The sequence below is a fragment of the Conger conger genome, chromosome 16, assembly GCF_963514075.1.
Source record: "Conger conger chromosome 16, fConCon1.1, whole genome shotgun sequence".
In the NCBI taxonomy this organism is placed as follows: domain Eukaryota; kingdom Metazoa; phylum Chordata; class Actinopteri; order Anguilliformes; family Congridae; genus Conger; species Conger conger.
The window spans coordinates 40207411-40231996 of NC_083775.1; the positions used below are offsets into that span (position 1 = coordinate 40207411).

Below are 24586 nucleotides of genomic sequence, written 5' to 3' on the forward strand. Positions count from 1 at the left end.
AGGCCCCAGGGACAGCGTTACACCCCTTACAGGCCCCAGGGACAGTGTTACACCCCTTACAGGCCCCAGGGACAGTGGTACACCCCTTACAGGCCCCAGGGACAGTGTTACACCCCTTACAGGCAGGCCGGACGATAGGGCTTAATCCCAATCAAGGCAGCTCCCTATTGGCAGAATTAATGAACTATTTGATGAAAGGGAGAGAATTCTTGCTGTTTGGCTGTTGTATGCGGTCTTGTTTGCATCCTTCTTGTTATCCCTGTTGTGGATTAGTTGAGCCCCTGTGAGCCCCGTGCCTGCTTGACAGCCGTGTTTGTTCCTAGTTAAAGAAGGAGCATCTGGGCTTATCCCACCTTAGCTGCCTCCAGAACGCGTGGTGAGGTGAGCAGATTATTTAAAGAGGCAAGTAGTTTTACAAGAGATTCGAAGAAGCGGCCTTTTCACATTTCATAGATGCAGTTACTTTCGTGTGAAAGGATGCAATTTATCTGTGTAAACTCCTGAATTTCCACCTGATATAATTAATTAAAATATTAATGAGGACAATCAGCAAAAACATACATCCGATAGCCCACCTGCGAAGGTTAATAGAGGGCTACTTGCTAAGATTATTGAGAGGCTGACTCATTGAATTAATAGCCACAATTAATGCTTGTGATGGTTGCATCTAAATCGGTGCATATAAAGAAAACGGTTACATACAGAAATGTGATAAAGGCAGTACCCCCTCTTTCAGTTCTAAGGTTTTACATTTTAGGGCATTACAAACCCCTGTCTAGTCCTCACCTCGGCCCACTATTTGCCTTGTGTCACAGATAACATAATAGAGCTTATTCTGTAATTCAACCAAAAGTAATCGCTCATGCAGTATTACTGTCCTGTCATAACGCTATCGGAGAACTGCAGACATTAATTGCATTTTTAAAGCCTGCAATTTAAATAAACTTAGTCTTTTAATTCACAATGTATCATGACCTAGCTATGAAGGATAGCCACAGTTTGTAGGCTAGATTTGGTCTATCTACAGCAAGACATTTGCAGCTGGGCATTAACATATGACCACAAGTTGAACATTGGTTGCAATTAGGAGGGAAATCATTATTGAAGTGTAACAGTGACTAAGCAGCCAGGGATTTTGTACTCAACCACAACAAACAGTGGGAGAGTGGCTGCTATTGCCTGTTTTGTGTTTTTGGATGTTTCTGTCTTTGTGTTTGTGTTCCCAGCTCCAGCCATGTTCCTGTCTCCACCTCCGGTTTGGCCTCATCGTTATCCTGACCGGCCCTGCTCACCTACCCTCTGTTCTCCTTGTCTTTGAGTCTCACCAGATAATCTCAGCGGTTTCCTGCTCCTCTTGTTCTCTGCCTGATCTCGTATTTGAATGCTTTGCTCCTGGATTCACCATTTTTCTCTTCTTGTTTTATTGGATTTGGTTGCCAAGATTCAGTTTTTTTATTTTTTGGATTTCTGGATTTTGGTCTCACCCTTTTGGTTTTTTTATTGGCCTCCTGAACTCTGTGGCAAGGACGTTGTTTGCGGGAAGGAAGCAGGGCAATCCAAGGGTATCTCACTTCCTGGTTAAGTAGGCACATACCTGGACTACGTGAATCAGTCCAAGCTTTTAAAAATATGTGCTTCTTCCCACAGTAGAGGGACTGGGGAACCATCAGGCCAGTTGAGAGAAGGCTATATTCGGAGAGCCACAGGCTGCCGAAAAGCTATTTGACTTATTTAGCCTTTTTTTTTAACGTTTATTATTTTTGCCCTGAACCCATGAGGGGGGGACATACGATTACTTTTTGCTTATTTTTAGTTTTGCTCTCTCTCTCCATTCCCTGTTCTGTATCATCATGCCGGTGCAATCCGGAATTTCCATATCTCCCTATGTCCAACTCGCCTGTCCTATCGGGCGTGTCATGGCATGACATGTTGGTGCAGAAACCTGAAGCCTTCGGCTGCATTCCATATTCTGGAGAAGTGGATTGTCTTGGCCCCGCCTACTTGCTTAAACTCATCAGCCCAGGTGCTTAAAATGTGTTCGAGTATGGGGTCGAGACCGGGAGATGGTTTTTATTTTATTAATTGATTTATTGTGTTAGTTTATTATTTTTTCCCAGAACCCATGAGGGGGAAGAGCAAATACTTTTTATTATTTATTTTGTGTTGGTGTTGGTGCTCTCTCTCCATGCGGCAAACAATGGGGGAAGTGCTGAATCCCCCTCTGAGGGGAGTCACATGACAGACTCAGACTGACTGTTTTTCCCGTTTTTTGACTACCCCATATTGGAGATTCGGAACTGTTGTCATTTTAAATCTTTATTAAAAGATTTCAATTCTACATCTGCTTCTGGGTCCTCTCCTCAGTCCTCACAGAAAGAGTCTTACATAGATAGATATGGGTTGCTGCTCCTGTATGATGATTATACAGTCAGTGAGCACTTTATTAGGTATGTATTAGACTTATTTTTTTCACATATTGCGTGTTCAGAGATGCTTTTCTGCATACGACTCTTGTAATGTGTGGGTATTTGCATTACTGTCACCTTCCTCTCAGCTTTGATCAGTCTGGCCCTTCTCCTGAACAGTGAAACATTCCAGCAGCTACTGCAGTGTACTGATGAGTCTCTGCAGTAGGACCTCACAGATGTGTCTTTACTGTAAATGTCTTTTTTGCTTGATATCAGGGTGTTTTAGCTGAATTACATGTCCGATGGTCCTAAGAAATAAAACTTGACACAAATATGTTCGTACCGCATTCCAAATGTATTTCATATTTCATTACAGAAACACTTGGTATAAAGGTAAACATTAGCACTCTCCAAAACGGAACGGAAACGGAACAAGATCCAAAACCATCAATGTAAACACTCAACTGGCATAGTTAGAAAGTGGCACTTGTACACTAAGACATGCGTTGTGGTCAGCACACCGACTCGCCAGCAAGAGGAAGAGAGATGTAGAAATCGGACGCCATTCTTGCTCTGCTGATACAACATGCAGCACGAGCACTGGAGAACTGCAGCTCACTTTAATGAGGAAATAGACTTTAAAACTGTGCTGTAATAATAATAATAATTGTTATTGTTATAATAATAATAATAATCATACAATAACAAGAATTATTATTATTATTATCAGTATTGTACATGAGCACAAACATCCATTTTGCATTCAAAGGATGAAATACTTTGTATCAATTCAATAATATGACAACAGTAATATACTGACAGTGATTTATATATATATAGAAGTATATATATATTTATATCTTGAACTTTGCAGAGTACTGATCACACTGCAAAGAGAAGCAGAGTAATGCAGGAGGATGGGAGGTAGAGTGAAAGAATAATGAAGTGAGTGGGTGAGCGGGAAAGAGGGAACATGCCAATATTCCACTATGTACTTATTTTTAATAATTTTTTTTAAATTTTTAAACAGTCAACATGGAAGAATCTACTATAATAGTCATTACCAATGAATTATCATAATGGGATGTGCTCCGTTGTAATTGGTGAATGATGATCATACAGGATTGGGTGTGGGCAGCAGCATTGTTTAAGGATAAGGGAATGGGCTTGCAGTCACTCGAATCTGTCAGATTTCATTGGCATAGCACCTTTGACTTACCATATAGTGCTTTTCACAGTGCAACACAGCAAACATTATTGTGAAAACCATAATTATTGAATTTAGTCAATGTGTGGATGTAGTTAAAAGGCATAAGTATTTATTTGTAGTGCATTGGATGGTGGGGCACACACAGGTAAAACGCAGTCTGTCCGTAGATACACATGCAGAGCAGTCCCAATGCATCCCCCACGTGTTGGGAAGAACAATGTGTCCGCCTCCTCACTTCAGTCATGGTAGGAGGATCTTGGCAGCTCATTGGTCAACGTGTGCCATCTCTCCACTCTCTTTCCCTTGTTGTTCAGACAGTCCACCCAATGACGGAGTGCGTTTCCCTGTGAGTGACAGCTGAGAGACACTCCCCCTAGCATAAACAAATGCTGTAATTATTATAATTGGAAACATTCCACGACATGAGTCAAGTGTTCTTCAGTAGCTCCAACTGAGGGGTATGATTCTAATGCACATCTTACAGTGTCAATGTTTATGTAATAGTGCATTCAATTATAGCAATTATTTACACAATAAATAAATTCACCAGTATAAATGTGTTATAAATATAATAAGCATGTGTTATACATGTGTTATAAATGTGAAATGATGGGTAAACCCATCTTACCAATGAAGTCATTAGACCTGCCCAAGTCATAGTCCCAGACTGTGATCTCCAGAGTCTTGCTGCTCAGCTCGGAGAAAGAGATCTCATAGAAGAACTCCTGTGAAGTGGAAGAGAGAAAGAGAGAAAGAGAGAAAGAGAGAAAGAGAGGAGAGAATTATGACAAGAGCAACTGCAGCTGACATCACCGTGACCAATCCTGAAAGGGAATATGGACATATTTTACACGTGGTCATTAATACCAACTTGCTGTACTTATTTGATGACAGACTATATCTCACAATTTGGATGTCTTTGTTGAAAGGTTTTGTCTGATAAGCATGCCTTTCAGAATAAAAAGTGAAATTTTATCACTGCGCAAGCTCCCCTCTGTTTTGATTGAATGATTCATGATGCCAAAAAATTGACCAGAAGAAAATTCAAGACAAAAGTCTTTGTAAATCAAAGGAAGTTGTACATTTAATGACTTAAATGCGTTTGTCAGATGACACTGAGCAACTCTGCATAAAGTACATAGAAGCCAACTAAATTTTATTCACATTTTATTTATTAGACTTCTGTTGTAGCCTTTCCACTTAGAGTTATGCATTGTGTGTTCAGAGATGCTCTTCTGGATACCACTGTTGTAATGTACGGTTATTTGCGTTACTGTTACCTTCCTGCTAACTTAGACAAGTCTGGCCCTTCTCCTCTGACGTCTCTCATTAACAATACGCAGAACTGCTGCTCACTGGATTTCTTTGTTTTTTTTCTACCATTCTTTGCAAACTCTAGGGACAGTAATCAGCAGTTTCTGAGATACTCAAACCACCCTGTCTGCCACCAACAATCATTCCCCGGTCAAAGTCACTTTGATCAAATTGTTTTCCCCATTCTGATGGTTGATGCGAACATTAACTGAAGCTCCTGACCCACATCTACATGATTGTATGCATTGCATTGCTGTCACATATTTGGCTGATTAGATAATCGCATGAATAAGTAGGTGTAATAAAGTAAAGATGTTCCTAATAAAGTGCTCTGTGAGTATATATCCTTATCTATATTGCAAAATCATAAATAGTAATTAGAAATTGTACAGTACTTTGGTTGACGGTAGTCATTTTAAATGTGCTTTATAAATAAATATGATTTGACTTGACTTGACTATGGATGGAAACTAAAGTGGTAGCAGATGATACAGTACATTCTTATGTGCAAGATGGTGACTTTGATGGGCAAATTGACTAAAAGCTATACCAAACTATAATAAACAATGTAATCATGTTTTTATCATGTTGCGAACACCGTTAGTACAAAGAAATAAGTATGACAGTAGCAGATGATAGAGGACATAATCTATTTATGACGAAGGTGCATCACAGTTTTGAAAGCCTTGAATTTTGTAACTGAGTGAAGAGCATTAGTGATAAAGGCTGATCTACAGGGGCTTTGTTATTCATGCTCATATCCCTTTGGACGTATTTAACACCAGACCTGAGTGCCAATGATTTTGCACTCAATAACTTGGACATAAACCTGAATATTGTGTAGTGCAGGGAGCCAGCAAGTTTAAACAAATGAGGATGCAATAGATGCAATGGTGTGTGTGAGTGTGTGTGTGTGTGTGTGTGTGTATGTGTTTTTATGCATGAATGCGTGTGTGAGTGTGTGTGTTTGCATATGTAAATACATGTACAACACATGCAAGTCGTTTTCTTGATGTACTGGTTTGCTTATTAATGAAGACCATCAAATGGCCACCATTTTATCCATGAAGTTCCTGCACTGAAAATAACAGGTATGAAAAGTGTTGTACTTTTAACAACTTTCACAATGTGAAAGAAAATAAAATGAATAAAATAAAAACTCAGAAACCATTGTGAAAAAAGACAAAACAAATATATACATATATATATATTCACCTCGTTGAATTCTGGGTTGAGTGTTTTTTTTATGACTGCAGTTTTGTGTTTGGATTTCTTGTATAGGTCGGGCTTAAGGTATCTGGAACAGCAGGAAAGAGAGAAAGGTTTCATACTACTGCCAGAAGCAGGATAACATACACACATAAATGCAGACACACACAAACACAAACACACACACACACACACACACACACACACTCACACACACATACACACACATACGCACACACACACACACACACACACTCACACACACACACACACTCACACTCTTCCTGGTCCTCCCTCCCTTAGTTTCAATAAATCTCTCTCTCTCTCTTTCTCACCAGAGTGCTTTTCATCAAAGCCTAATCTCAGCATGGTGTGCACGTATATGTGTGTATGAGTAGGTGCCTGTGTGTGTGTGTGTTTGAGTATTTGCTTGAGGTATGTGTGTGTATATATGTATGTATGTATACATGTATGTATGTATGTATACATATATATATATATATATATATATATATATATATATGAGGAAGTGCCTATGTGTACTGTTGGTTGGATTTCTTATGAAATATTAACTGGTGCTGATTACAAATTACATGACTGAAAATGTAATTAGTTACATAATATTTTAGATTACTTTAAAGGTGTAATCTAAACTAATTACATTTGGATTACTTCTGGACTACTTCTGACATAACACTGCTTTATTTGGTTCAATATACAGTACAACAACAAGACAGAAGGTAGTTATACTGCATCAGCAAGGTCTCTCCCAGGCAGAAAGTTCAAGGCAGACAGGGGATTCCAGATGTGCTGTCCCAGCTCTGTTGAAGAAGCACAAAGAAACGGCCAACATAGAGGATCGTAGACGCAGTGGTCGGCCAAATAAATTTAGTGCAGCAGATGAAAGACACATCATGCTTACTTCTCTTCGCAATCTGAAGATGTGAGCAGTGGCATCAGCTCAGAATTGGCAGAAACCAGTGGGACCCAGGTACTGTGTGGAGAAGTCTGGTCAGAAGTGGTCTTCATGGAAGAATTGCAGCCAAAAAGCCATACCTCCGGCGTGGAAATATTTGGTGGTAGCAGAAGGCAGTTTGTTAGCCAAAGGGCTGGAGAGCAGTACAAGAATGAGTGTCTGCAGGCAAAAGTGAAGCATGGTGGAAGTTCCTCGCAAGTTTGGGGCTGCATTTCTGTAAATGGAGTTGGGGATTTGGTCAGAATGAATGGTCTCCTCAATGCTGTGAAGTAGATACTTATCCATTTTTAGAACCTGGACGGTGGGTCAGGAGGAAGTTGAACCAGGAGAGGAACACCACTCCTCCAGGGGCAGCTCTCTGTTCTCAACGTGATGATTCCCCTCGGCCAGCGAATAGACCTGGGAGTAATATGCACACGGGGCACCTTCCCAACGCTGGGCCAGAACAACCCCACACCACCCTCCCAATGCTGGGCCAGAACAACCCCACACCACCATCCCAAAGCTGGGCCAGAACAACCCCACACCACCTTCCCAACGCTGGGCCAGAACAACCCCACACCACCCTCCCAATGCTGGGCCAGAACAACCCCACACCACCATCCCAACGCTGGGCCAGAACAACCCCACACCACCCTCCCAACGCTGGGCCAGAACAACCCCACACCACCCTCCCAACGCTGGGCCAGAACAACCCCACACCACCCTCCCAACGCTGGGCCAGAACAACCCCACACCACCATCCCAACGCTGGGCCACAACAACCCCACACCACCCTCCCAACGCTGGGCCAGAACAACCCCACACCACCCTCCCAACGCTGGGCCAGAACAACCCCACACCACCCTCCCAGTGAGGGGCGAACGCTGGGCCAGAACAACCCCACACCACCCTCCCAAGAGGGGCGAATGCTGAGCCAGAACAACCCCACACCACCCTCCCAAGAGGGGTGAACGCTGGGCCAGAACAACCCCCACACCATGCTCTGAGACACCAACCCCCACAATAAAGGGGAGGGAGAGGTTGGGGTTGATGGTTGCAAATGAATTGTCGGTAAAAATGTGTTAACCTCAGGTGGTGTGGAACGCACACTTCTCCGCCTTCACTCATAGGTGCATCCAGCAGGCACTGGAGGACTTGTCTGACATGATTGACGTGCTCAACGTGAGATTTGGAGAAGATCAGTATATTATCCAGATATACAAAGACAAACTTCTCCAACATCTCCCTGAGCACGTCGTTCACAAGTGCCTGGAAGATGGAGGGGGAGTTAGAGAATCAGTAGGTACTCAAAGTCCACTCACCCCCCTCCCGGAAGCATACCAGGTTGTAGCCGTTGCAGAGGTCTAGTTTGGAGAACAAGGATGCCCCCTGGAGGCATTTGAATGCCTTGTTCATCAGGGGAAGCGGGTACCAGCTCTTGATTGTGATGGCATTCAGCCCCATGTAGTCGATACAGTAGGCCTCAGCTCTCCATCTTTATTCCCCACAAAAAAAAAAAACTGACACCCACCGGTGACAAACCCACTGGCCAGTATCTCCTTAATGTCTTTGCGGTGCTCTTGGTTCCCAGTCCACTAGCGAATCCTAGGCCAAACTCCCCTCTCCCCTACGGAGGTGCCCCCCCACCATCCTCCTCCTCGCGATCAATGCCAGTCTCTAACTCAGAGTGATCAATGCCAGTCTCTAACTCAGAGCGATCAATGCCAGTCTCTAACTCAGAGAGATCAATGCCAGTCTCTAACTCAGAGCGATCAATGCCAGTCTCTAACTCAGAGAGATCAATGCCAGTCTCTAGCTCAGAGAGATCAATGCCAGTCTCTAACTCAGAACGATCAATGCCAGTCTCTAACTCAGAGTGATCAATGCCAATCTCTAACTCAGAGTGATCAATGCCAGTCTCTAACTCAGAGTGATCAATGCCAATCTCTAACTCAGAGTGATCAATGCCAGTCTCTAACTCAGAGTGATCAATGCCAGTCTCTAACTCAGAGCGATCAATGCCAGTCTCTAACTCAGAGCGATCAATGCCAGTCTTTAGCTCAGAGCGATCAATGCCAGTCTCTAACTCAGAGCCATTGTTCTCTGGGGTGGCCGATGAGGTGTGGCCACAATGAGATGCATGCTGGGGGCCCCAATGGAGGATAGGACTCCCCACCCTGCCCCAGTCGACCCGAGGCTCGTGTCGAACCAGCCACGAATGCCCCAAGACTAGGGGAAGGGTACAGGAGTGAATTAAAAAGAACTGAATACGTTCAGAGTGTTCAGCCAGCGAGACGTGTATGGTCAGAGGAACAGTTATCTTCTTTCCTCGACCGGAGCCCAACGGGCACCCGTCCAGGGCAGAGACGTAATGAGACACTCCACGGCTCCAGGAAAAGCCTCAGTGTTCCTAGAAGCCTGGTTCCACCTCAGCTGGACCGCCAGCAGAGTGCGGGGGGAGTTGGCCGGGGGGGGCGGGGCTTGGGTTGGTTGTGCAGCCACAAGCCGGCCGCCTGCATGGGCTCCTCGTCGGCCAGAGAGCTGGGCAAGCTGCTGCAGCGAGGGGAGACTCAAACGGGAGTGCGGGCTGGGACAGGCCATCTCTCCGACTACTTCTCTCTTGTGCGAAACCAATTGTATGATTGACAATGGTCGAAAGAGTCTATACACATTAATGAGGTACTAATGAGGAGATGGACCAGTCTCTTGTTAGAGGAAAAATGGAATCAAAAACTCCCCAGCATTTCGCCAAAAGAAATTGACCCGTAAAAGCAGGTACTCCCGGTGAGACGGAGGAATCCCGGTGAGACAGAGGAATTTCTATGAGAGGAAAAGAGGGGAACAAAAACTACCTGGCAGTTCACCAACAGAAATCAACCGGTAAAAATGGCTGTAGAGAGTTGGTACAGACTGAACGAGGTACTCCTGATGAAGCGGAAGAGTTTCGATGAGCCTAGAACAGGGTCCTCCAGATACGTGGACAATAACACCCAGAGGTGAGCACCACCTCTCGCTCCTGTGATACTACGAGGGCTTAAAAAATGAACGAGAACAAATCTCAAAGAGCGAGCCGTGACTGCCGAAACGCCAGCATGTCTCAGGGTGAGCCACCCTTTAAAAAAGTAAATAATCAAATCACTAGTGTTTTCAAACGTACCACATTTTTACCCAAATTACAGTGTTTTACCCAACAATGTAAGTGTGTTCACTTTGTAAATGCAGTGTAACAGAGATGAGTTCTGTTTTTAAATACAATGTAAGCAAGATGAGTTCTGTGTTTTTAAACACAATGTAAGATAAGTTCTGTCTTTTTAAACAGAGTGGGAGAGAAATGAACGCTATCTTTTTAAACACAGAGTACAGTATCCAGTTCCTTTTTTGACCTATCCCCTCCTCCTATTTCTAGACTCCTACAGTCCTCAGTCTCTTCTTTTTTCCTTTTCACACTTTCCTCTTCTCTGAACGGACCTTTCCTCAAACGCCTCTCATCTCCACAGGTCTTCTGTCCCTCATCATCGCTCAGGCTCCACTCCTCCGTCTCTGCCTCTTAAAATTAAACCGTATCTGCATGTGCTTCACTTCCAAGCCTTCTGATTTTTCATGTGCGAGCACACACACACTCTCTCATACAATCACACACACACACACACACACACTCACACACACACTCTCTCATACAATCACACACACACACACACACTCTCTCACACACTCACACACACTCACACACACTCACACACACTCTCTCTCATACACTCACACACGCATGTACACTCACACACACACTCTCTCACACACTCACACACGCATGTACACTCACACACACACTCTCTCACACACTCACACACGCATGTACACTCACACACACACTCTCTCACACACTCACACACGCATGTACACTCATTCACACTCTCTCACACACACACACACACTCTCTCTCATACAATCACACACGCATGTACACTCACACACACACTCTCTCACACACTCACACACGCATGCACACTCACACACACACTCTCTCACACACTCACACACGTAAGTACACTCACACACACTCTCTCTCACACACTCACACACGCATGCACACTCACACACACACTCTCTCACACACTCACACACGCATGCACACTCACACACACACTCTCTCACACACTCACACACGCATGCACACTCACACACACTCTCTCTCATACAATCACACACGCATGCACACTCACACACACTCTCTCATACAATCACACACGCATGTACACTCACACACACACTCTCTCACACACTCACACACGCATGTACACTCACACACACACTCTCTCATACAATCACACACGCATGTACACTCACACACACACTCTCTCACACACTCACACACGCATGTACACTCACACACACACTCTCTCACACACTCACACACGCATGCACACTCATTCACACTCTCTCACACACACACTCACACTCTCTTTCACACACTCACACACACACATGCACACTCACACACTCACACACACACTCTCTCACACACTCACACACGCATGCACACTCATTCACACTCTCTCACACACACACTCATACTCTCTTTCACACACTCACACACACACATGCACACTCACACACACACACACACACTCTCTCTCTCACACACACGCACATGCACACTCACATGCATACACGCACACACTCCCTCACACACACACAAAGACAGACATGCACAAACACTCTGCACACTGCACATGCACACTGCCTCACACAGACACACACACACACTCTCTCTCTCTCTCACACACACACATGCACACTCACACACTGCCTCACACACATGCACACACACACACAGTCTCACACACACACACATGCACACACTTTCTCTCTCTCACACGCACACATACACACTGTCTCACACACACACGCACATGCACACACACACACAGACACTGTCTCACACACACGCACACACACACACACACACACTCTTTCTCTCTCTCACACACACGCACACACACTGTCTCACACACACACGCACATGCACACACACACACACACACACACACAGAGCTCACTCTCCCCCCTCACGTCTTGACGTAGGGGTCGGAGAATCCGTTGACATCCATGGCGGCCAGGTGGGCACATCTTTGGACCCCCACACACAGCCCGCCACGCCGCCCCTCCTTGGCCTCTTTCTCTTCCTCCTCTTCCTCATCAGGCGGGGGCAGGAACTGCAGGGAGAGCAGGAGCCTCCCCCGCTCCTCCAGATTCCTCTGCATCTCATTCTCCCACTGCGAGGAGGGAGAGCGGAACAGCACTGCATGGGAGTGAGCTCATGACTATCATCGGCTAAACTTTCACTGAATTTTGTTGTTTTTAGTTACGTAAAAAGGAATATCATATATTAATCCTAAAAGGTTCAGGAACAACTTGAATACCATTAACTTTAAAACCACCTTACCATCCAACCAAAAAAGGAAAAATAGAAAACATGGCTATCTAACTTAAGCCAACTGCCACAAAAGGAGAAGTGGGACAAAACAGGGAAAACCACAATAAAAGGACATCCCATGAACAAAAAAGAGACAGGAGGAAAGACAGGAACAAAATAACCTGGATAAAGGAAAGAGGAAGGTGGGGTTCTTTATGAAGCGCAAAAGAGTCTCTCATTTCCATTAACCTCTAGGAGGGATAGGCAGTCCTGGATGCGTTATATAGACACCGATGTTCTGGGTCTGGCAGGGCTGTGAGTGGCTGTCAGTGTGCTGGAGGAGGCTGGCTGGGCAGCATCAATTCTTCTAGGTGTACTTGCACCTAGGTGTTTTTGAAGGAACTCAGCAGGTAGGTTGTTCCAAACATCTTGGAGAACTAGCCACAGTTCTTCTGTGGGTTTAGGCAGCCTCAAATGATCCTGTCTCTTCATGTAATCTCATGATTGACTGATTGTTTATTTGTTATCATTTCCCAATTCATCTTTATTGCTTTTGATTGTACAAATGTATAATCAATGAAATTGAAATGAAAATGAGATCATTATTGATTATCTCTTGGAATATTCAAGTTTTTTTATACATCAACATTTGGATTCAAATGCACAAACTCAGATTTGCACACAAACATCTCTGGTCATGACATCATCGTTGTTTTAGAAATATGGTGCCGTGACAACACAAACAGTCACTGTCCCCCAAATGATAGAGAAATTTTACTTCTGTCCCTAAAATACAACAATATCAAACACTGCAGAAACTAGGGAGGGGTGGCGATATGATATAAAGAGGAGCTATTATCCAGTTTAATTGAAATTGAAAGAAAACCAACATACATGTGGCTAAAATTAAAACACCATTCAATGCAATACTGACATACTTTGATGACAATTTATTTGAAAATCTCTGTGCGATCAGGCATCACCAGGCCCAAGTCAATGTCCTACTGATAGGAGCTGTAAATGCCAGAACAGGATCAGAGAGTGATATCGTGGATTCTGCTTGCAACAGCCACATCTTCAGAGGTACAGAGGATCTTCAGAACATCCTCTGTGCTCCTTACTCCCACCTCTACCCAAATAAATAGCCTTGATTATACTACAAACAAAAATGGTAAAGAGTTAGTGCACCTCTGTCGATCCTAAGGTACATGCTTAATGGAAGGATCAGAGGGGTCTCTTTAGGGAGGCTCAGTTATTGTTTAGCTCTTTAGACTAGTGTACAGTAGTCGATTATGCAATCACTGACATGGACCCCTACTTCATTCGTGCATTCATTGTCAGACCATAGTCACCACTTTCCGATCACTGTCAGATAAATGTATATGTAAAAAAAACAGACAAACATTAGCCAAAGAATCTGAGCAAAATGTTTCGGCTGAACAAAATATTCAAATGGGCTCATGACAGTGATGTAAAATTTTAAACAGCAATCAGTTCACCAGAGACTACTCACCTTATTAACAACTTCACTTCAAAATAATTTGAGCCAAATCAATCTGACATAAATTTGACAGTAACACAAAATATGTTATACATCAGCCAAAGCAGATCTCAAAAACAATAGTCACAAATCTGACCAGAGACCCCAAAAATAAAAGTGGCTTGATTTGTCATCAACTGTACTACTGTGCTGTATTAAATATCTACTGCACTACTGTGCTGTATTAAATATCTACTGCACTACTGTGCTGTATTAAATATCTACTGCGTTACTGTGCTGTATTAAATATCTACTGCACTACTGTGCTGTATTAAATATCTACTGCACTACTGTGCTGTATTAAATATCTACTGCACTACTGTGCTGTATTAAATATCTACTGCACTACTGTGCTGTATTAAATATCTACTGCACTACTGTGCTGTATTAAATATCTATTGCACTACTGTGCTGTATTAAATATCTACTGCGTTACTGTGCTGTATTAAATATCTACTGCACTACTGTGCTGTATTAAACGATTTAAAACAAAAAAACACCAAACAGTGCATGCAGGGCTGAATTAGGATGATTCCCATTGGTTATAAACATACAAAAAAGCTAACTCAAATTCTGGATGCATCTGAAATCAAGTCCCAAAACAACGCTGCAATTTCATGCACTTCAAACCCAAGAGCTGAACCCTGAAAAGAGTCCAATAAGTCAGCAGGTAGTGAGAATAACTAAATGTTTCACACCAAACAATAACTTCTCCCAGACCACAATAACGTTTTTGGTTTTTAGCACCATTCTGAGTAAAACCTAGGGACTGTTGTGTGTGAAAATCCAAGGAGATCAACAGTTAAAGAAACACTCAAACTGTGCTGTATTAAATAGCTACTGCACTACTGTGCTGTATTAAATAGCTACTGCACAACTGTGCTGTATTAAATATCTACTGCACTACTGTGCTGTATTAAATATCTATTGCACAACTTTGCTGTATTAAATATCTACTGCACGACTGTGCTGTATTAAATATTTACTGCACTACTGTGCTGTATTAAATATCGACTGCACTACTGTGCTGTATTAAATATCTACTGCAGTACTGTGCTGTATTAAATATCTATTGCACTACTGTGCTGTATTAAATATCTACTGCACTACTGTGCTGTATTAAATATCTATTGCACTACTGTGCTGTATTAAATATCTACTGCACTACTGTGCTGTATTAAATATCTACTGCAGTACTGTGCTGTATTAAATATCTATTGCACTACTGTGCTGTATTAAATATCTACTGCACTACTGTGCTGTATTAAATATCTATTGCACTACTGTGCTGTATTAAATATCTACTGCAGTACTGTGCTGTATTAAATATCTATTGCAGTACTGTGCTGTATTAAATATCTACTGCGTTACTGTGCTGTATTAAATATCTACTGCACTACTGTGCTGTATTAAATATCTACTGCACTACTGTGCTGTATTAAATATCTACTGCAGTACTGTGCTGTATTAAATATCTATTGCACTACTGTGCTGTATTAAATATCTATTGCAGTACTGTGCTGTATTAAATATCTATTGCACTACTGTGCTGTATTAAATATCTACTGCACTACTGTGCTGTATTAAATATCTATTGCACTACTGTGCTGTATTAAATATCTACTGCAGTACTGTGCTGTATTAAATATCTATTGCACTACTGTGCTGTATTAAATATCTACTGCACTACTGTGCTGTATTAAATATCTATTGCACTACTGTGCTGTATTAAATATCTACTGCACTACTGTGCTGTATTAAATATCTACTGCATGACTGTGCTGTATTAAATAGATATTAACTGGACAGTCGGAGAGATGCCGTCTCTCAGTGAGGAGACTGCAGCCTGCTCTGTTCATCCCTCTCTTCCTGTCTTTCTCCTGCTCTCTCTCCCCTCCTTTCTGCGCATGATCTCTTCATCCCCACTCACGCAAAGGTGTGATGTGGTGTAGTCTCCATTGTTCTCCCTCTGTTTTCTTCCTCTCCTCTCTATTCTATCCACTCCCTCTATCCCTCCCTCCCCCTCTCACTCCCTCTATCCCTCCCTCCCCCTCTCACTCCCTCTATACCTCCACCCCTCCTTGAGTTTCTGTGCCAAACCTCAGGGTCTCATTAATACAAATGCACTGTTTTGCCCCTGAATACTGATTCTCTCTCTTTCTCTCTCTCTCTTGCTCTCTATCTGTCTGCCTGAAATTCAAATTTAAAATTCAATATGCTTTATTGGCATGAAATACATGCAGTAAATATATTCAAAGCGTTACAAAATAACCAACGCCACACACACATACACACACACACACACATACAAATATCTCTATCTCTCTCTCCCTCCCTCCCCTCTCCCCCTCTCCCTCCCCCTTCCTCTCTCTCTCCCTCTCCCCCCTCCCCCCTCCCCCCCCCTCTCTCTCCCCCTCTCCCTCTCTCTCCCCCCTCCCTCTCTCTCTCCCCCCTCCCCCCTCTCTCTCTCTCCCCCGTCCCCCTCTCCCTACCCCCCTCCCTCTCCCTCTCTCCCCCTCCCTCTCTCCCTCCCCCCCTCCCCCCCTCCCTCCCTCTCCCTCTCTCCCCCTCCCTCTCTCCCTCCCCCCCTCCCCCCCTCTCTCCCTCCCCCCTCTCCCTCTCTCCCCCCTCCCCCTCTCCCTCCGCCTCCCTCTCTCTCTCCCCCACTCTCCCTCACTCCCCCCTTCCTCTATGTGGCCTCTCTGTGGGGCGCTGTCCACAGTGGTTCTGCAGCCAGTGTGCTGCCAGCTCGTGGGCCTCCTGCTCTAATTGGACAGCATTTTGAGCTCCACAAATGCCAGCACTCCAAACCTACACTACAGATACACAGACAAGCGCTACACTACAGATACACAGACAAGCGCTACACTACAGACACACAGACAAGCTCCTGATGAGGACAGCACAGTCGGGTCGGACGGACGATGAGAGGAAGATGATGAATTAGCGTTTTTGGAGGCAGGAGGGGGTCCCTCTGTCACAAATACACACCCTTCAAATGCAAAATGCCTTTGGTTTCAAGCCCTTATGAATCTTTCAAGCAATGCAACGCAGCATTTTGAGAAGCAAATTTTACATGAATCTATTTCCATCCAAGAGGCAGACAGGCCCCTGCAGACAGCCTCAGACAGAGCGAATGGTCTGATCATTGTTCTCCTGACTCATTAACGTCCTCCTGCCTCGCTGACCCTTTAGATATGTCTGTCTGTCCATCTCTGAGTCTGATCTCTGTGGTCCTCATTACGCCAAAGCTGCTGTTAGCGTCCTCTCCCTCACTGCCTCTCTCTCGTTCTCTCTCCCCCTTTGTCTCTGACTCCCCCCCCCTCTCTTCCCCTCTCTCTCTCACCTTATTGTCCCAACACTGTCATTCCTCACATCCTTTCAGCTCCAAAGGGCTCTGACCCGTCTGTTCAGGCCCCCAGACTTAAGTCCCTGAAAGAGTTGACCATCTTTAATCCTCCAACCCGAAGCAGCATGAACCTTTTAGGCTGAAACATCTTGCACCTTTAAACCTGAAGCGTCTGAAACCCATTTAAATTTAACAGTGAATGGGTTTTGACACACAGACGGTAGAAAACTCTAGACCAGGTGCCCGTTACATCAATCACTGACTATCCATGGGCTCGTGAAAAGCGATTGGAAGCCCGGGAAGTCAAGTCTAGCAGCACCACCATGTTGTATGGTTTGAAGCCAGACACTGCGCAGTAGGGAGGCTGATGTGGCTCCTCCATCACGTGTGTGTGAGAGAGAGGAGAGAGTAAGAGTGAGTCCCCGATTCGTCCACAAAGTATTGCTCTATTGTCCTTACACAATAACTTTAAGAAAATTAGCACATCATGGGGAGGCATTAGATTAAGGAAAAACACATATTGTAACTAAATATTATTATAGGGAAAAACATATTGACTTTGTATTTTGAGTGCAATTGTACCATTGCCTTTACATTGAAAACGGGTCTGAGTGACCAACACTGGAGCCAACCGCAGTGGTGCTAGAGAGCAACATCTCTCAGTGCTCTGAACAGGAAATGAGCGTCAAACAGGAAGCTCGCTCACCGCCTGGTTTGCCATCAGGTCGACTGCCAAGAGGCAAGGACGGACAGCGAGGGCCTTGGAGCGGGGTGGGGGGAGAGGAGGAGAAGGGGAGGAGAAGGGGAGGTAGACCGGAAAACAGGCCCTGGACTGTACCTCTCTCAGATAGCAGGAGATCCCACGCAGTGCTGAACTCATGGAAGTGGGAGATGGCAGCTATGGAGGAGAGAGAGAAAGAGAAACAGTGCTGGGGACTCCAAGGTCAACGGGGGAGTGCAATAAACCTGGAGGTCCAGTTTCAATATCGTAATATGAATGGTGGCTAATGCAACGCAATTATCGCAATATGAATGGCAGGTAATTCTAATGCCAATAAAATCCATTTGAAAATCCATTTGTACGTATTTACTTCTGTCAGAATTTAAATAAAACAGCACAAAACGTTTATTATGGGCTGGTTTTAATTCCCCATTAGCTGAATATTTTAAAAATGCTATTCTATAACTAGGAAATACTGACACGTATTTCAAGTATTTTTCTTCAGTTTTACTAAACTTTACTAAACAAAATAAAACCAGGGAAGATCATATCACAAACCATTTGCAGCAGTGAATGACTCGGTATAAACTGTTGCTCAAACACAATGAAATCATTCATTCGTATGGCTTACTCAACTGAACTGAGTGATTTTGGAGTACACACACCTTGTGTATGTGACTTTCTCCATGGTTATTTGAACTTTAACTTCATTCATTCATTCATTATCCCAACCCGCTTATCCTGAATAGGGTCGCAGGTGGGCTGGAGCCTATCCCAGCATACATTGGGCGAAAGGCTTCCTGCCACCAGTCCATCACAGGGCACACACACCATTCACTCACACACACATACCTACGGGCAATTTAGACTCTCCAATCAGCCTAACCTGCATGTCTTTGGACTGTGGGAGGAAACCGGAGTACCCGGAGGAAACCCACGCAGACACGGGGAGAACATGCAAACTCCACACAGAGAGGCCCCGGCCGACGGGGATTCAAACCCAGGACCACCATCCATGCTGCCCTGAACTTTAACTTGACCCAAATCATTTTTAGGCTACCTATCGATGGAGCCGGCCCTCCAGATAATAAATAATAACATGTCGTGTTGTTTATCAGTCTCTTTGACATTGAGCACAACTGGATGATATTAGTGTAGAAGAAAACGAATCTAAATGCAGCTTGCATATACAGTTCTGGCATAAATTGGAAACACTGTGAAGTTAAGTGGAAACACTGTGAAGACTGCTCACTGATGTTGGTATTAACTACATCATGGTAGGTGCAATAATTATTGCTTGTTTAAAACAAATAGTAATTATGTCTCCACATATACACTTAGTGAGCACTTTATTAGGTATTTATTAGACTTATCTTTCTGCTATAACCGATCCACTTGGAGGTTTGACGTGTTGTGTGTTCAGAGATGCTCTTCTGCATACCACTGTTGATACTCAAACCACCCTGTCTGGCACCAACAATCATTCCACGGTCAAAGATCACATTTTTCCCATTCTGATGGTTGATGTGAACATTAACTGAAGCTCTTGACCCGTATCTACATGATTGTATGTATTGCACTGCTGCCAGACGATTGGCTGATTAGATAATCACACAAATATGCATGAATAAGTCGGTGAACATGAATTAGTAGGTGCAGGTGTTCCTAATAAAGTGCTCAGTGAGTGTACATTGATATTACATATTACATATTATGCCAAGAGAGAAATTGTTGCAAAATATTGGATTAATTGTCAAACAGAGTTTACAAATGCAGTCTATCCATAATTTATGCCAGTAAGCCCTACTGTAGCTATCATTTTAACTACTGTCACATAATAATAATAATAATAATAATAATAATAATAATAATAATAATAATAATAATAATAAACCTTATTTGTATAGCACCTTCCATACAAGAGAATGCAGCTCAAAGTGCTTTAACAGAAGAGAAATTAAATAAAAATAGACATAGAAACAGGGGAAATGAGATGAAAATGAGGAAGGGGGGTCAGTTTCCCCAGGACCCCGGCATTTCTCCTTTCTCTTTTTGTTTCAGGGCCAATCAGTAGGATTTCAGTTCTGTCCTTGTTTAGCTTTAAGACGTTATTGCTCATCCATTTATTTATTGCTAAAAGACAGGTAGTAATGGAGTTTATGGCTGCAGCATCATTTGGTTCAGCAGAGATACAGTTGCGTGCCATCTGCATAACTATGGAAACATACCTTGTGCTCTCTAATGATCCGCGAGTGGCAGCATGTACAGTGAGAATATGAATGGACCACGGCGGCTCTCTTGTGCAACCCCAAAGCAGCTGTCATGTTTCTCAGACACATGATCTCCAAGCCTGACATTGAACTTTCTTCCTTTGCTGCATGTTCTGAACCAGTTTAACACACAGTCAGAAAGACCAACCAACTTTTCAAGATGATTGATTAGGATATAATGGTCGATCATATCAAATGCTGCGCAGGTCGAATAGGACAAGAATTGATTAATTAAAATGAAAATATAGTTTGAGTTGCCATTCTTCTCATTGCAAATGGGTGTAAGGAAATTAACTAAATACTGTACCCGGGCGATCACAGTCAACAATGAGAAAAGCCACAAACAATTTCCTGCTTGTGAGATTTAGCTATATCAAAGACAAGCTGAACAGCACATTATCCACAAAAACTGTTAAGTACAGAAACGCAGTTCTAGGTTGAGCACGTGGGTGGCAAAAGGCGAAATGTGGACCTATCTGACCAGAAAACTGCAATATGATTCATCAAACTGGCAATGAGCCATGAGTCCCGAAATTACCAAAGGCACCTGGATTGTTGGGAAAATGCTAAATGAACAGCACACAGCAGGTAAAGGGTTTGGCACTGTTGGGTTAGGGGAGGGGGTAAGGGCTAGGCATTGTTAGGTTAGGGGAGGGGGTAAGGGTTTGGCCCTTTTGGGTTACGGGAGGGGGTAAGGGCTAGGCATTGTTGGGTTAGGGGAGGGGATAAGGGTTCGGCACTGTTGAGTTAGGGGAGGGGGTAAGGGTTCGGCACTGATGGGTTAGGGGAGGAGGTAAGGGTTTGGCACGGTTGGGTTAGAGGAGGAGGTAAGGGCTAGGCCCTGTTGGGTGAGGTGAGGGGGTAAGGGTTAGGACCTGTTGGGTAAGTGGAGGGGGTAAGGATTAGGACTTGTTGGGTTAGGGGAGGGGGTAAGGGTTCGGCATTATTGGGTTAGGGGAGGGGGTAAGGGCTAGGCATTGTTAGGTTAGGGGAGGGGGTAAGGGTTTGGCCCTTTTGGGTTACGGGAGGGGGTAAGGGCTAGGCATTGTTGGGTTAGGGGAGGGGATAAGGGTTCGGCACTGTTGAGTTAGGGGAGGGGGTAAGGGTTCGGCACTGATGGGTTAGGGGAGGAGGTAAGGGTTTGGCACGGTTGGGTTAGAGGAGGAGGTAAGGGCTAGGCCCTGTTGGGTGAGGTGAGGGGGTAAGGGTTAGGACCTGTTGGGTAAGTGGAGGGGGTAAGGATTAGGACTTGTTGGGTTAGGGGAGGGGGTAAGGGTTATGCACTGTTGGGTTAGGGGAGGGGGTAAGGGCTAGGCATTGTTGGGTTAGGGGAGGGGGTCAGGATTTGGCTCTGTTGGGTTAGGGATAGGGGGTAAGTGTTAGGCACTGTTGAGTTAGGGTAGGGGCTAAGGTTTAGGCCAAGTTGGGTTTGGGTAGGGGGTAAGGGCTAGGACCTGTTGGGTTAGGGGTGGGGCTAAGGGTTCGGCACTGTTGGGTTAGGGGAGGGGGTAAGGGCTAGGCATTGTTATGTTAAGGGAGGGGGTCAAGATTTTGCCCTGTTGGGTTAGGGGAGGGGATTAGAGTTAGGCCCTGTTGGGTTAGAAGAGGGGGTAAGTGTTAGGCACTGTTGGGGTAGGGTAGGGGCTAAGGGCTAGGCACTGTTGGGTGAGGGGAGCGGTTAAGGGTTAGGACATGTTTGGTTAGGGGAGTAGGGATTAGGACCTGTTGCGTTAGGGGATGGTGTAAGGATTAGAACCTATCGGGTTAGGGGAGGGGGTAAGGGTTTGGCCTTGATGGGTTAGGGGAGAGGGTAAGGCTTAGGACCTGTTAGGTTAGGGGAGGGGGTAAGGGTTCAGCACTGTTGGGTTAGGGGAGAGGGTAAGGGTTAGGGCCTGTTGGGTTCGGGGAGGGGGTAAGGATTAGGACCTGCTGGGTTAGGGGAGGGGGTAAGGGTTCGGCACGGTTGGGTTAGGGGAGGGGGTAAGGGTTTGGCCCTTTTGGGTTAGGGGAGGGGGTGAGGATTAGGACCTGTTGGGTTAGGGGAGGGGGTAAGGGTTCGGCAGTATTGGGTTAGAGGAGGGGGTAAGGGTTTGGCCCTTTTGGGTTAGGGGAGGGGGTAAGGATTAGGACCTGTTGGGTTAGGAGAGGGGGTGAGGGTTCGGCACTGATGGGTTCGGGGAGGAGGTAAGGGCTAGGCCCTATTTGGTGAGGTGAGGGGGTAAGGGTTAGGACCTGTTGGGTAAGGGGAGGGGGTAAGGATTAGGACTTGTTGGGTTAGGGGAGGGGGTAAGGGTTCGACAATGTTGGGTTAGGGGAGGGGGTAAGTGTTTGGCCCTATGGGGTCAGGGGAGGGGGTAAGGGCTAGGACCTGTTGCGTTAGGGGATGGTGTAAGGATTAGAACCTGTTGGGTTAGGGGAGGGGGTAAGGGTTTCGGTACTATTGGGTTCGGGGACTTGTAAGGATTAGGACCTGTTGGGTTAGGTGAGGGGGTAAGGGTTTGGCACTGTTAGGTTAGGGGAGGGGGTAAGGGTTCAGCACTGTTGGGTTAGGGGAGAGGGTAAGGGTTAGGGCCTGTTGGGTTCGGGGAGGGGGTAAGGATTAGGACCTGCTGGGTTAGGGGAGGGGGTAAGGGTTCGGCACGGTTGGGTTAGGGGAGGGGGTAAGGGTTTGGCCCTTTTGGGTTAGGGGAGGGGGTGAGGATTAGGACCTGTTGGGTTAGGGGAGGGGGTAAGGGTTCGGCAGTATTGGGTTAGAGGAGGGGGTAAGGGTTTGGCCCTTTTGGGTTAGGGGAGGGGGTAAGGATTAGGACCTGTTGGGTTAGGAGAGGGGGTGAGGGTTCGGCACTGATGGGTTCGGGGAGGAGGTAAGGGCTAGGCCCTATTTGGTGAGGTGAGGGGGTAAGGGTTAGGACCTGTTGGGTAAGGGGAGGGGGTAAGGATTAGGACTTGTTGGGTTAGGGGAGGGGGTAAGGGTTCGACAATGTTGGGTTAGGGGAGGGGGTAAGTGTTTGGCCCTATGGGGTCAGGGGAGGGGGTAAGGGCTAGGACCTGTTGCGTTAGGGGATGGTGTAAGGATTAGAACCTGTTGGGTTAGGGGAGGGGGTAAGGGTTTCGGTACTATTGGGTTCGGGGACTTGTAAGGATTAGGACCTGTTGGGTTAGGTGAGGGGGTAAGGGTTTGGCACTGTTAGGTTAGGGGAGGGGGTAAGGGTTCAGCACTGTTGGGTTAGGGGAGAGGGTAAGGGTTTGGCCCTTTTGGGTTAGGGGAGGGGTGAGGATTAGGACCTGTTGGGTTAGGGGAGGGGGTAAGGGTTCGGCAGTATTGGGTTAGAGGAGGGGGTAAGGGCTAGGCACTGTTGGGTTAGGGGAGCGGTTAAGGGTTAGGACATGTTTGGTTAGGGGAGTAGGGATTAGGACCTGTTGCGTTAGGGGATGATGTAAGGATTAGAACCTATCGGGTTAGGGGAGGGGGTAAGGGTTTCGGTACTATTGGGTTAGGGGAGGGGGTAAGGGTTTGGCCTTGATGGGTTAGGGGAGAGGGTAAGGCTTAGGACCTGTTAGGTTAGGGGAGGGGGTAAGGGTTCAGCACTGTTGGGTTAGGGGAGAGGGTAAGGGTTAGGACCTGTTGGGTTCGGGGAGGGGGTAAGGATTAGGACCTGCTGGGTTCGGGGAGGGGGTAAGGGTTCGGCACAATTGGGTTAGGGGAGGGGGTGAGGATTAGGACCTGTTGGGTTAGGGGAGGGGGTAAGGGTTCGGCAGTATTGGGTTAGAGGAGGGGGTAAGGGTTTGGCCCTTTTGGGTTAGGGGAGGGGGTGAGGGTTCGGCACTGATGGGTTCGGGGAGGAGGTAAGGGCTAGGCCCTATTTGGTGAGGTGAGGGGGTAAGGGTTAGGACCTGTTGGGTAAGGGGAGGGGGTAAGGATTAGGACTTGTTGGGTTAGGGGAGGGGGTAAGGGTTCGACAATGTTGGGTTAGGGGAGGGGGTAAGTGTTTGGCAGTATTGGGTTAGAGGAGGGGGTAAGGGTTTGGCCCTTTTGGGTTAGGAGAGGGGGTGAGGGTTCGGCACTGATGGGTTCGGGGAGGAGGTAAGGGCTAGGCCCTATTTGGTGAGGTGAGGGGGTAAGGGTTAGGACCTGTTGGATAAGGGGAGGGGGTAAGGATTAGGACTTGTTGGGTTAGGGGAGGGGGTAAGGGT

The 24586-nt window shown here is 45.5% G+C and overlaps 1 protein-coding gene across 1 annotated transcript in view; it reads right to left on the reverse strand.

Annotated features, from left to right (window-relative positions):
- Positions 1-2744: 2744 nt before the first annotated feature.
- LOC133115405 (double C2-like domain-containing protein alpha) overlaps positions 2745-24586 on the reverse strand; it is a 55056-nt gene continuing 33214 nt past the window's right edge. Inside the window, exons 8-12 of the mRNA XM_061225304.1 lie at positions 18240-18299; positions 12170-12372; positions 6148-6229; positions 4247-4343; positions 2745-3991 (exon numbers count right to left, since the gene is read on the reverse strand). Coding sequence (XP_061081288.1) covers positions 3855-3991; positions 4247-4343; positions 6148-6229; positions 12170-12372; positions 18240-18299 — 579 coding nt within the window. The 3' untranslated portion in view covers positions 2745-3854. The remainder of the gene's footprint in view (positions 3992-4246; positions 4344-6147; positions 6230-12169; positions 12373-18239; positions 18300-24586) is intronic.